The sequence below is a fragment of the Balaenoptera physalus genome (genome assembly GCF_965194825.1).
Source record: "Balaenoptera physalus genome assembly, chromosome: X".
Classification (NCBI taxonomy): Eukaryota; Metazoa; Chordata; class Mammalia; order Artiodactyla; family Balaenopteridae; genus Balaenoptera; species Balaenoptera physalus.
In genome coordinates, this window is record NC_138903.1 from 89802501 (window position 1) to 89815654 (window position 13154).

Consider the following 13154-nt stretch of genomic DNA (forward strand, 5'->3'; position numbering starts at 1 on the left):
AGTATGAAATGATTATGAAAAAATGACTCGATAAATTTTCAGTTTTACTAGATAAGGAAGATCAGCTATCATAGAAAATGCTGAACACTCGGTTCTCATGCATGATTAAATATGATTTCTTGAAAGTACTCTGAAAACAATGTAAGATGTGGTAACTAATCATTTTTTGCTGTAGTCTTTCCCAAATACATCAACTTAGTCTGATTCTTCATCTCTCCCCAAGATTGCAAAGTTTCCTCCCACACTTTTGCCTATAGTTTATGGGTATATTTTGGCCTCAAAAAAATCAGTGAGGGTCATTAAATTTTTATCTTTCCTCTCCAGTTCCTACTCTAGTAAGAGACTAAACTAGGGACTAAGTTCAGGTCTCAGACTAAGCCCTTGCTGCTGTTTTAGCCAGTTTCTTTAAGGTCCATCGATTCCTCAAAGTTAGGAATCTTTACTTGTTGACTGGCCGGCTACCTACAAGATGCCACATCTGGCTCAGGACATACGTTTCCAGCATACTCTAGAAGGTATGCGTGCCCATCCTCGGTAAAAGGAGGGCAAATTCAGCCGCTGTCCTTTCCTCCCACCTCCTAGCGACAGCTTCAGAGGTGTCAGACCCTTTAACCTAATTCTCTTGCCCAACATGGGAGAAGCAGCCTTTATTGAGAAGTTTGCAGTTTCATATTTTCCTACAGATTCAAAGTCCCGACCTTTGGGGTCAATCTGAGCAAATGGATCACTGTAATTGGTCTTGTTAAACTCAAGAACCGAGACACTAATTGTTCCGTTTTAGGCACAGTGACGAATGGGAACAATATTAGAACAGTGGGAACATCAGCCAATGGGCTAATTTCAGCAGCAACTGCCCGCTAGCCGGGCGTCCCCGGGCCTGGCGGGTGTGGCCGGCGGCTCTGCGGAATTGCGTTTGCGTCAGCGTGGGCGCGCGCGCCGCTTCGCGCCATTGAGCTGTGACCCAACCAATCAGGCTTCAGCAGAACGCGTGGCTCCGCCCTGAAGCCCCTTGAGTCGCCGCGGAAGCGCATGCGCGGGGCGGAGCCCGCTCATTCGAATCCGGGAGGTGACGTTTGGACTCCAGAGGCTTTGGGACTGAGGAGTATTTTAGGTGAGGTGCTTTTAAACACCGGGCAAAGTGGGAGCCCCGAGGCTGAAGGGAATCAATCTCCTGACTTCTGAGCAAGACTGTCCTACAAGGTATCGGGTTTTTCCGCAGACCGGGAATCTGCCCAGTGGGTCCGTTGTCGTGGCCAAGTTCGCTCCTTGCTGAGGCAGGCTGTGAAAGGGGGTCCTTGGGGAGCGATGGGACGGTTCCACCGGAAAGGGCCAGAAGCTGCTCGCCCGCCCTTCTTTCGTAGGACCCGAGGAAACAACTCGGAACCTGGAACTTCTTGGTGGGTTAGACATACATATTGCTCTTCTGCTCCAGCCTCATCTGTTCTAGGGAGGTGGGGTTGATTGTCATTACGACCATTCCCTTAGTTTTTCCTATTTGAAGCCCAAAACTTAGAAGTCATTCTGGCTTCCTCTCTTTCTTTTTCCCTACATCCAATGCCTTTATTACGGCCTTGCCCAGTCTCCTTCCAAAACATTTCACGAATACAATCATTTTCTACCTCTCCTACCATTTACACCTTAGGCCAGGTTCAGATTGCAGTCATATCTCTTCTGGACTTTTGCTAGACCCTTTTAATTGTCTATTTCCACTCCTGCACCCCTAACATTCTGTTTTCCGCACTGCAGCTAAAATGATCTTAAAACATAAATCAGATGGTATCACTCCTCTCTGTAACAGTCTTCCCTTCCCCCATAGTTGCCTATGACACTTAAAAACCAAATTCCTTGTTCTGGCTTACAACCCCAATATAGCAGTCCCTGTCTGCCTTTTTGACTTCGTCTCCCACTACTCTGTACCTCTTTTCATGCCACTACCCCACCGACCCTCGCCTCTTACCGGTGTTGTTGCTGTTTCTTTAACACACAGAGCTCTTGCTTTAAGGTCCTAGCATGTCTTGTTCTTTCCTCTCCATGAAATACTCTTCCACCAGCTCTTAACATGGTTGGTTCCTCCTGGCATTCAAATCTCAGCTTAAAGGTCACATCAGAGAGGCGTTCTCTGAACACTTATTCCAAAGTAGCTTCTCACCCCCACCTCTCTTCTATGACATCACTGTATATTATGCTCACTATTAGTTATTTACTTATTTATTGACTCTCACAACTCCTCTTCACTCCACCCCCATAAGTTTCATGAGAGCACAGACCTTGACTGTTTTGTTATTTTTTCCCCGGTGAGTAGAATTGTGCATGGCATATATTGTAGATGATGCTCAGTAATTATTTATTGAATAAGTGAATTATCGGGGCATGTTTCTGTTCTGAGAATCCTTGGTTTGGCCACCAGTTTGTCTTTAACTTAGCACTGACAAAGCAGGCAACATTAAAGTTTAAAAGCAAAATCAAGGCAGGGTGGAGAAAAATAGGAGTGGAGAAAGTAACATTGAGTTCATGAGATGGATTAGTTTTGGACTCACTTATGTGATATAGCCCTTTTAAGAGAATTTGTTATGTTGCCTGTACTCTTACTGTTTTTTTCCCCTCACAAGGCCAGCTAGTGAATGTTACCTTGGAGAGTTGTTTCTGTTCCTATTTAGGTCAAGGGCTTTTTGAGAAAGTTAACCTATAGATTTTGTTGCCTGGATTGCTGTCAGTTTTTTTATTGTGTACCTGTATGCTAGGTCCTCTGTACTAAATGTGGGAATACCGGCATGTGTGATCCCTGTCTTTGTGGAGTAAAAAGGGAGGGACAGTTTGGCTGGTTAATGGTAACTTGACACTTGTTTCTGTATAGAACACGTGCAGTAATGTCACTTCAAAGGAAAGTTAAGAACTCTCAGGCACAACAGAGGACTTCACAAGGTAGTAATAGCTATCAGACTAGACTCTCGGCCTGGAAAGTAAAAGAGGACCTAAGTGACTCAAAGAGCATCTCGAAACATGGACAAAACAATCCAGTGGAAGACTATGAACATGCTGATGATCAAGCAGAAGGCGCTCTGCAAATAGCACTGACATACTTTGAGAAAGGTAAGACAGATTGTTTTCCTTATGTTAAGTCCTATTCCTGTAAAAATATTCAGACTTTTTTTCTTAAGGATTTTTAAAGGAAAGCATATTTTTGCTCATTCGTGATTTTTGTTTATTTAATGGACATTTATTGAGCACTTACTACATATCAGTATGCTAGGTACTAGGGATATAGCAACAAAGCATGTTCCTGGCAGAGTGGTTTCCAAACTGTTGCACATTGGGATTTCCCGAGAATCTTTAAAACCCACTGGTACCTGGCATCCACTCTTAGACTTTCTGATTTTGTTGGTATGGGATACAAGCTGGGCATTGGGATTTTTTAACGGCTCCTTAGGTGATTCCAACGTGCAGCAAAGTTTGGGAACCACTGCCCTAGTTTTTGCAACAGCTTAGTCTAAGTTCAGTGCTTTTAGTTAGTTTAGAGCAGAGAAGCCAGGGAAGGATTCAGTTTTCCTGCTTTGCTGTGAAGTGTTCTAGGGTTTTAAAGGCTTTGAAGGGTTTTTAGGAAGACATCTTTTACGTAAAGCTATTCCTTTGAAGAATCCTAATTGTAACTGTTGAGGCTGAGGAGTGAGAGAGTTTTAAAGTCCTCACTATTTAATATTGTTCCTCTTCCAGGTCCCGTTAAAACTTCACAGAGTAAAGATAAAACCTTGGAGAAACACTTGAAAACTGTGGAAAATGAGGCGTGGAAGAATGGGTTAGCTCCAGAAGGAATCGACATTCTATTAAATGTGGCACTCAGTGGCAAATTTGGTATGTCAAGGGGATAAATTTTTCAGTTTGCTATTTGTTTTGCCTTTCAGACTTTGAATTAGATTGTTGATTGGAATCAGCTGCAGTTAAAGAACTATATATTTTTCCTATTCTCTTCATAAAACCAATCTGATAAGATTATATCAATAAAATGGGCCTTTCTTGTGTTCACACTACCTTATGAACCAAAAGTTTCTATGTGCATATGCTGAAAATGGCTAGTTATCACATATCTTTACAAATAAAATGGATTCTTGTCACCAAATACATGGGAGCCATTTTTAGTATTTCTCTTAAGAAGGATAGATGATAATTTAAATAGTGTTGCTGGAAGGCACATTAAGAGATCACTTGGTCTATTTTATTGCCTTTAGGTTCACTTATCTATGGCAAGTCCCTGTTGATACTCTCTCCATTCCAGTGTCTGTGGCCTTAATAGTCAAGATGTTTTTTCTTTTGTGCCAATGCTTCCTTTTCTGTTCTAAGTTCATTTGTAATGGCAGTGGGGGGAGAGTCTTAGAAAGAAATCATATCTGTCCGTTATTCTTTTTACTCGAGAAGAACCTTTTAACCTACCCTCACCCAAATTGAGACTTAGAGAGTATTTTAGCCCTTGAACATTCTCATTTTAAAGGTGAGGAAACTGAAGCCCAGAGTGGTTAAAGAGACTTGCTTAATCTCAGAGCTAGAACTGGGGAACTCAGATCTCCTAACTCCCCTTCTAGTGTTTATGCTGCACCACACTGCTAGTGGGTTTTCTCCTTTTTTTTTTTTTAATTAAGACAACTATCAAAATTGAATACTTTATATACCATTTTCTAGCCCTTGCATATTGGGTTCCTTTGTGCATACCCTATCATGTTTGCAGGTGTGTGTGTGTGTCTGAGAGAGAGAGACAGCACATTACTAGCTGAATTCAGTATATGACTTCCAGGAATTTTAGTTCTCTATATTTTTAAAAATTTTTATTTATTTATTTTTGTCTGCGTTGGGTCTTTGTTGCTGCGCGCAGGCTTTTCTCTAGTTGCGGCGAGTGGGGGCTACTCTTCGTTGTGGTGCGCGGGCTTCTCATTGCAGTGGCTTCTCTTGTTGCAGAGCACGGGCTCTAGGTGCATGGGCTTCAGTAGTTGTGGCACGCGGGCTCAGTAGTTGTGGCTCACGGGCTCTAGAGCACAGGCTCAGTAGTTGTGGCGCATGGGCTTCGTTGCTCCACGGCATGTGGGATCTTCCCGGACCGGGGCTTAAACCCGTGTCCCCTGCATTGGCAGGTGGGTTCTTAACCACTGTGCCACCAGGGAAGTCCCTAGTTCTCTATTTTTACCTGATTAGTTCTCTTTGTTTTCCTAGAAAGTTAAATTTGACCTAATAAAATTGGTCTTCTTCTAAGTGGTTTCAGATTGGTTTTGACAAATTTCTAGGAATTCATGTTTAACTGATTAGTGTCTATTGAGAACAATTCTATCTATCCCTTCTCCCCTTAAAACATGTATAGAATGTACAGATGTTTTCTATTTTGGAATTTCTCTTTTCTTTTTTGATATCTCAGAAATTAACGTTTAGAAGGTTTTCGTGATGTTTGCCAGGTCTTGTTGCAAATGCATGCATGTTTCAAAATGCATGCCTCAGACTTAGAAACTTGTATGTAACAATTTAAAAAATAATCTCTGACTTTCTAGTCTAATTTCGTTTTTCTGTTAAGCTGGAATTTGGTGACATTAAATGTAGCCTCATTAATTGCTTTTCTCCTTTTAGTTATTTCTGTGATATCCACCATCACTACCAGATCTTTATATGTAACTGTTTTGCTAAGTTGAAATACATATTGAGGGGCAGGTGTGCTAGAAATGTCATAATTAGGTACAAAGGGACTTTGGACTCTTTAGTAATTGAAAAGTCACTGGGAAGTAAGAATAGAGTCTTTATTGATTTCTCCCTTTGAATTTGGTGCATGTGTAAAGTGTTAGCGGTCAGACTGTTGTAAACTTTACAAGGGTTGGGGGATGGGAGTAGGGGAGAAGAGAGGAGTAAAAACAAGATACCACGAGACTGGAAAGCAGAGATTTTTATTCTTGTGATTCATTACCTGCCATCACTGCTTCCTTTCTTCTCCACAGAATGATGGGGTAGGAATTGATGAGATATATTGTTGAAGTTATGTAGGATATATAAATCTAGAGATCTGATATACAACATGATGACTATAGTTAGTAATATTGTATAGAATACTGGAAATTTGCAAGAGAATAGATTTCATGTGCTCTTACCACACACAAAGAATGGTAACTATGTGAGGAGATAAAATGTTAATTAGCTTGACTGTAGTAGTCATTTTATTCTATATAGGTATATAGTATCTGCCGGGTGTTGGTTCCAGGACCCCCTGCAGATACCAAAATCCTAGGATGCTCAAATCCCTTGATAAAATGGCGTAATATTTGCATATAACCTACACACATCCTCCTGTATACTTTAAGTCATCTCTAGATTACTTATAATACCTAATAAAATGTAAACACTATGTAAATAGTTGTAAATACAATGTAAATGCCATGTAAATAGTTGTCTTGTGTGGCTAATTCAAGTTTTGCTTTTTGGAACTTTCTGGAATTTTTCTTTTTTTAAACAAATATTTTCTGTCTGTGGTTGGTTGAATCCACAGGTGCAGAACCTATGGATATGGAGGGCTGATTATATCGTATCATCATGTTGTGCATCTTAAATATATACAATTTTTATTAAAAAAAATAAGAGGTCTACACTAGTAGGAAAAGAAAAGATGTATAAGATGTTTCTGAGAATGCTGCTTGCAGGCGAAGTTAAGAACAGTGTTATCTTGGTGAATGGATGTGATAACCATGCTATAATGCATGTAAGACAGCGTTTAAAGACCTGTATGTTTCTAAGAATGCTACTTGTGGGAGAAGTTGAGAACAGTGTTATACTGAATGGATGTGATTACCACGCTATAATACCTGTAAAACAGTGGTTAAAGACACATGTATCCAAGATATTGTTGAGGCTTCTACTTGCATGAGAAGTTGAGAACACTGTTTTTTCAGTGAATGGTTGTGATCACCACTGTATAATGCAAATAAAATAATGTTTAAATACAAAAAGAAATTGATGATATACATGTATATTTAATTATTGAAGCCTTAATAAGCAGAAGTTGATATAGGGTATACACAAAACTACTCGCAAAATCACTTCTATTAGCAGATGGGAGGATAGCATAGAAGCCAAGAGAGTATGATGGAAAGATTGGACCAATATAGAATGATATTACTACCAGCTAATAGTATAGTTGTTTCATTCTGCTATCCTTCCCACTTTTTTGGGGGGGATGGAGACTAGAAATATATCTATTTATTCTTAAACATAGGAGCTCATGCAAGATATCTTAGAGTAGCTTTAAATAAATCAGAATCTATTATGCCATTTTAAAAAGTCCTTGAAATTTTCCTAGGAGTAAAAGACTTTTTGAGGTGTAATTCACGTACCATAAAATTCACCCTTTTGAAGCATACAATTCAGGGTTTTTTAAAAATTTTTTTTAGCATATTCATAGAGTTGTGCAACCATCACCACTATCTAATTTCCAAACATTTTCATCATGCCAAGAAGAAATCCTGTACTCATCCTCCCTTGTTAGATAAAAATATTAGAACCAAAGAATTTGCTTTATAGTTTATATTAAAAGTTAAAGGTACATTTTTGTTTCAAACTATGTTTTGTAATGATGATAAGAGATATTGAATATTATTTTATTGCCTTCAATGTGAAGTGAAATTTTTAGGACCAAGAGTTAATAATAGTAAGGAAACAGTCAAGATCCTAAAATGTAGTTTGATTTAGAGTTTGTCTGCTTTCCAGGGAGTGCTGTAAACACTCGGATATTCAAGTGTATGATTCCAGCAACTCTAATATCAGAAGATTCTGTGGTTAAGGCGGTCTCTTGGCTTTGTGTTGGCAAGTGTTCTGGTAGCACCAAGGTAATCTTTTTAAACCCTTTGATGATAAGTCCTTCAGAACCACTTAAGGGCTGGCAAGGAAGAGCCACTTATGGAGTAATGGCAGTGGCCTTTTGTGCAAAGCCTGTAGTTTTGGAACAATGTAGCTTGATGCAAGGAGTCTGTTCAAACAGAAATTTTTACTGAGAGATAAAATCTATTATCCTTCTTTGTGCTAGAGGCTTCTAAAACAGCCCTGAGGGGGGGAATTAAGCTCCTTCCTCTGCAAGTTATATTTCTCTAAAGATAAGCATTTTGTCTCTCAATAGGTACTTTTTTATCGTTGGCTGGTTGCAATGTTTGACTTCATTGATCACAAGGAGCAAATTAACTTGCTCTATGGCTTCTTTTTTGCTTCATTGCAAGATGATGCACTGGTAAGTAAAAATTGGACAGCATCATGCATTGATCAAATGGTATGTGCTTGTATATCGATGCACTATATGTGCTTCAAAGTGCCACACAACTTTCCTTACTTATTTTAAAATATATGAAACACATAGAAAAGTATAAAGAGTAACATAACAAACATCTTTACACCTGTCTGTCAGATTAACAAATAAAATTTTTAATGCATTTGCTTTATATCTTTTTTAAGGAAATAATTGTAACAGATAGAATTGAGTTCACATTGGAGTCTATTTGCTGATATAGAGCAATGATTGCCATCTTTTCCCTTTTAAACCACTTCAGCAGGGTCCTTTGAGTCACTTATTGTACAGTTTCTTGATTAACACTGCGAAAACCTCATCAGAATTAATGAGGAGAGGATTACTTTTCATGAGATGCCAATGGACTGATTTTGATTAAATAGCATAATTATTCCCATTGAAAACATTAATAACTCTAAGAAATCAATCTACTGTCCACATGGAAGACTTTCAAGGACCATCAGTAGTTCACAGACCATGTGAACCATTCATCTAACCGAATTCCTCTTGCTTCTGGATAGGGAATTCATCCATTGATTTCATTTTTAAAAAATTGACTGTCTTCATTGCATTGATCGAGGCAATGTAGAAGATTCAAAGTTTAGCAGAGAGTTTCCATATTCCAGGGGTTTATAATCCAGTTGGGGGACTAAGGGAAGCAGATAAAGTTAAATAACAACGCATAAGTTAAATTATCAAAGACAGTATATGTTAACATGAGGATAATAATTGCTGTGATATTTCCAGGAAGGAAAGAACACTGTAAACCAGAGTGATTAGAAAAAGCATCATAAAGTATGTAGGCATTGAGCTAGGCCGTGAAGGTTGAGTAGGATTTGAGATTTGATGTTTGATATGACAGGAATATTTCAAGCGAAGTTGTGAACTGTGTAAATTGTATTTCAGGAGACCTTAAATAGATCAGACTGACTTAATTACAATTGGTGTCAGGCAGTGGTGGGTGATAAGGCTGAAAAAGTTGGGTGAGGAAAAATTGTTGAGGTCTTTAAATGTGATGGTAAGGAATTTGAACTTTATCCTATATCCAGTGGGGAAATCACTGAAAAACTTGGGGCAGAACATGTTGAAAGCAACACTGTAGGAAGTTGTATCTAGTAGTGCCAAACATTATGAATTAGGATGGAGGCTAGAGTCAGAAGACTAGTTAGGAGACTAGCATGATGATGACATCCTAAACTAGCAGTTCTCAGATATGCTCTGTGGACCCCTTGAGGCTCCCTGAGAACCTTTCAGGAGGTCTCAGTGGTTCAAGTTATCTTTATAGCAATATCAAGATGTTATTCGCTATTTTCGCTGTGTTGACATTTGCACTGATGGTGGATAAAACTGCTGGCGCCTTAGCACAAATCAGGTCAGTGGGACCAGACTGTACTAGGGGTCGTTGTGTTCTTCACTGCAGTAAAAAACAAAAATGCTAGTTTCACTTAATAATGTCCCAAATGAAGCAGTAAAAATTACTTCATTAATTATATTAAACTTCAACCTGTGAGACACATCTTTAATATTATGTTTGATGAAATGGGAAGTACAAATAAATCCCTTCTGCATACTAAAGTACAACAGTTGTCCTGAGGAAAAGCACTTGTGTGATTGAGTTGTGAGCTAAACCAGCTGCTTTTTTCACAGAATACCATTTTTACTTCAAAGAGTGACTGACATATAAACTGTGGTTATTCAGACTTGGGTATTTGGCAGATGTTTTCTTGAAAATGAACAAAGTGAGCTGGTCATTTCAAAGAAAACAAGTGGCACTATTTTTTGCCAGTGATAAAATTTGAGCTTTTAAGCGAAAATTACAAGTTTGGAAAATTTGTATCTGCCACTGTGAACTTGACAGCTTCCCAATACTTAAAGACTTTCCTGATGAGGATGGTAGCAATATTAATGAATGTGATTTTTAGATATTGTATAATGAAATGTGTCAATATTTGGAAACTTGATATAACTAATTTCCAAATTATCAAGTATGATATTATGAAATTATGCATGGGTAAAAGAGCTATCCAAAGTGCAAGATATATCAATGAATTTTAATGGAACAGAGTACAAAGAGAGTTCATTGATAAGATTTCAGATTCCACATTGCAGCTGTTCCCTAAGAGACTATCACTTACCAAGTTTTAGTGAAGTATCAAAGACTAATATCCACAATTTTCTGAAAAGGCTATTAAAATATTACTTTCTTCTCCAACTACATATCTGTGTGAGGCTGGCTTTTCTTCATGTACTTCAATCAGAACAACATATTGTAACAGATTTAATGCAGAAGCAGAGAATCCAGCTGTATTCTATTAAGTCAGAAACATTAAAGAAATTTGTAGAAATGTAAAACTGTGTCACTCTAAGTCATTTTTTTGGGAAAATATAGTTATTTTTCATAAAATATTTCATTTATTGTTAGCATATGATGGGCTTATTTTTTAAATGAGTTAGTAAACATTTAAAAATTTCCGAGTTTTAGTTTCTAATATGGTAAATATCAACAGATATAAACCAGATAAACAAAAGCTCTTCGGGGTCCTCTAAGTTTTAAGAATGTAAAGAGTCCTAAGACCAAAAAGTTTGAGAATCACTATCCTAGACTCAGGGGAATGAAAAATTGAAAGGACAAATTTTAGGGGAAATTGTAAAGGAAGAATTGACTTGGTACCTATATTGGATTAAGGGAAGGGTCAAGAGATAAAGATCCAAGTTTTTAAGGCAGCATGACTCAGAATGATGGTACCTTTGACCATAAAAGGAAATTTGTGAAAAGGAGGTAGTTTTGGAAGGAATATAATATATTTGGCTTTAGATGTACAAAGTTTGAGGCTACATCCTGTAGAAATTCACTCAATGAACATTTATTAACCACATAATATGAAAGGCATTGAACTAGTATTGGAAATACAAATATGAGTAAGAATAAGTTAACTATAAGCCTCATATAATTAACTTATATGAGGCTTATATGCCAGGCACTAGTATACTTTATATACACAGTATTTCATCATCTCTAAGATGCCATCAGTGTTAAGATGCATCATTATCTTATGAACCGTTACAGTAGAATGCTGCCATTAAAACTATCACATGATATGGATTTTAGGATTAGTTCTGTTTTCAGAGATGTTAAAATGTAGAGAAAGAAATGTTAGACTATGTAAAGTGTTTTTTTCCCAGTTCTGAGGGTCTGAAAGTTCTTTTCTTACATCGATATTCTAAAAGAAATTAATGAGCACCTACTATTTTCTATACTTGTGCTACCAGTATAGTAGCCACTAGCTTCATTTGACTAAGTGAGCACTGGGAATGTGGCTAGGCCAAACTGAAATGTGCGGTGAGTGTAAAACACACACCAGATAAGAAGTGGTTTTAACTCACATGAACCTCTTGCCAACCTTATGTGGTATACACTTTTATCCCCATTTTAGAGATGAGGAAGCTGAGGCACAGAGAAGTCAAATAATTACCCAGAGTCACGTGACTAGAGCCAGGATTTATGGAAAATGATATTCCCATTTTAGAGATGAGACAACTGAGGCTTGGAAAAGTTATGTAACTTTGCTAAGGTAAGCTATCTAGTAAGAGGCTGAGCCTTGAAGATCTTTAAATGTAGTAGGAGAGAAGATAAGTACAGTGTGATAAATCCTGTGATAGTATCCACAGAGCTCCATGTGAGTATACAGGAGAGGTATCAAAATAAGACTGGGGATCAGGGTTAAAGTCATAGGAATTTGTTTTCAACAGGAAGAGAGACATGGGTGTTGATGTCAATAAATTTGTGGGTTAGTAAGGGACATGATTGAGGGAATTCCTGCCCAGTGGTTTTAGTGATTTTTTTTTCCTCAAAGTTTCACTTAAGTAGGAGGCAAGGTCTTCTGCTGAGAATGAGGATGGGAAGATAGAATATTATGTTTGAGGAGAGAGTATACATTTTGAAATAGCTTTTGGTGGAAATAGAAATAGGAGGTTAGAGACACAGTTCTGAAGGCCCAGATGAGTTTAGGGAGCACAAATTTGTGATAGGTAATTTCTCCAGGGTGGGACAAGGAGGCAAGAGAGTGACCGCCGATGGATCAGGAAGTCTAGAGAGAACAGGGAGAAGGTGAAGACAAAACAGGGCAGATTGGGAGCACACGCAGCTGAGGTTCAGGATGCCTTGGTGACATTCAGGAAATGTATTGGGGTTAAAAACTGGAATGATAGAAATTGTAGCATTGGAGTTTAAGATTTCAGGAGGGGATGGTTCAATGTGATGACAAGATTCAGAGTGACAATGGGGTGAGTTGTTGAAGTAGGGTGAGGGAATGAAGGTTATTGGAATTGAAATTTTCTCTATCCTTATGGATTTATTGTTGTTGCTGCCCATTTATCAATTACAGAGTGAGGTATGTTGAAAATCTCCCACTATGAAGGCAGATTTGTTAGTTTTCCCTTAAAGTTCTGTCAAATTTTACTTTATATATTTTGAGTCTATTACTAGATATATGCACAATTATAGTTTTCATATTGTCCTGCTGAATCAAACCTTTATCATGGAGTTGCCCTTTGTTAGAAATGCTTTTTTTTTTTTTTACTTGTAACAAGATGAGTTTAATAGTTATTTCATATCAAAAAATAGCCAGAAAGAGTATACAACACAAATATAGTGAGATCCATAATAAATTTCCCTTACTTTTTAAGTGGAAATAATATATATGACTTGAATTTATATAATTATTATAAATAGACTGAAGACAATATTTGTCCTTTTGTGACTGGCTTATTTCACCTGGCATGTCTTTGGGGTTAATCCATGTTGTAGCATGTGCCAGAATTTCCTTGCCTTTTAAGGCTGAACAATATTCCATTGTATGTATAT

The 13154-nt window shown here is 37.9% G+C and overlaps 1 protein-coding gene across 4 annotated transcripts in view; it reads left to right on the plus strand.

Moving 5' to 3' along the window:
- Positions 1–1040: 1040 nt before the first annotated feature.
- The window catches only part of CENPI (centromere protein I), a 77012-nt gene continuing 64898 nt past the window's right edge, over positions 1041–13154 (plus strand). The window contains exons 1-5 of one of the 4 annotated variants that reach the window (XM_082447568.1): positions 1041–1200; positions 2855–3090; positions 3712–3849; positions 7723–7841; positions 8129–8236. In XM_082447568.1, the coding sequence (XP_082303694.1) occupies positions 2868–3090; positions 3712–3849; positions 7723–7841; positions 8129–8236 (588 nt within the window). In that variant the 5' untranslated portion in view covers positions 1041–1200; positions 2855–2867. The other 3 variants (XM_082447569.1, XM_082447570.1, XM_082447571.1) reach the window with 3 other exon arrangements.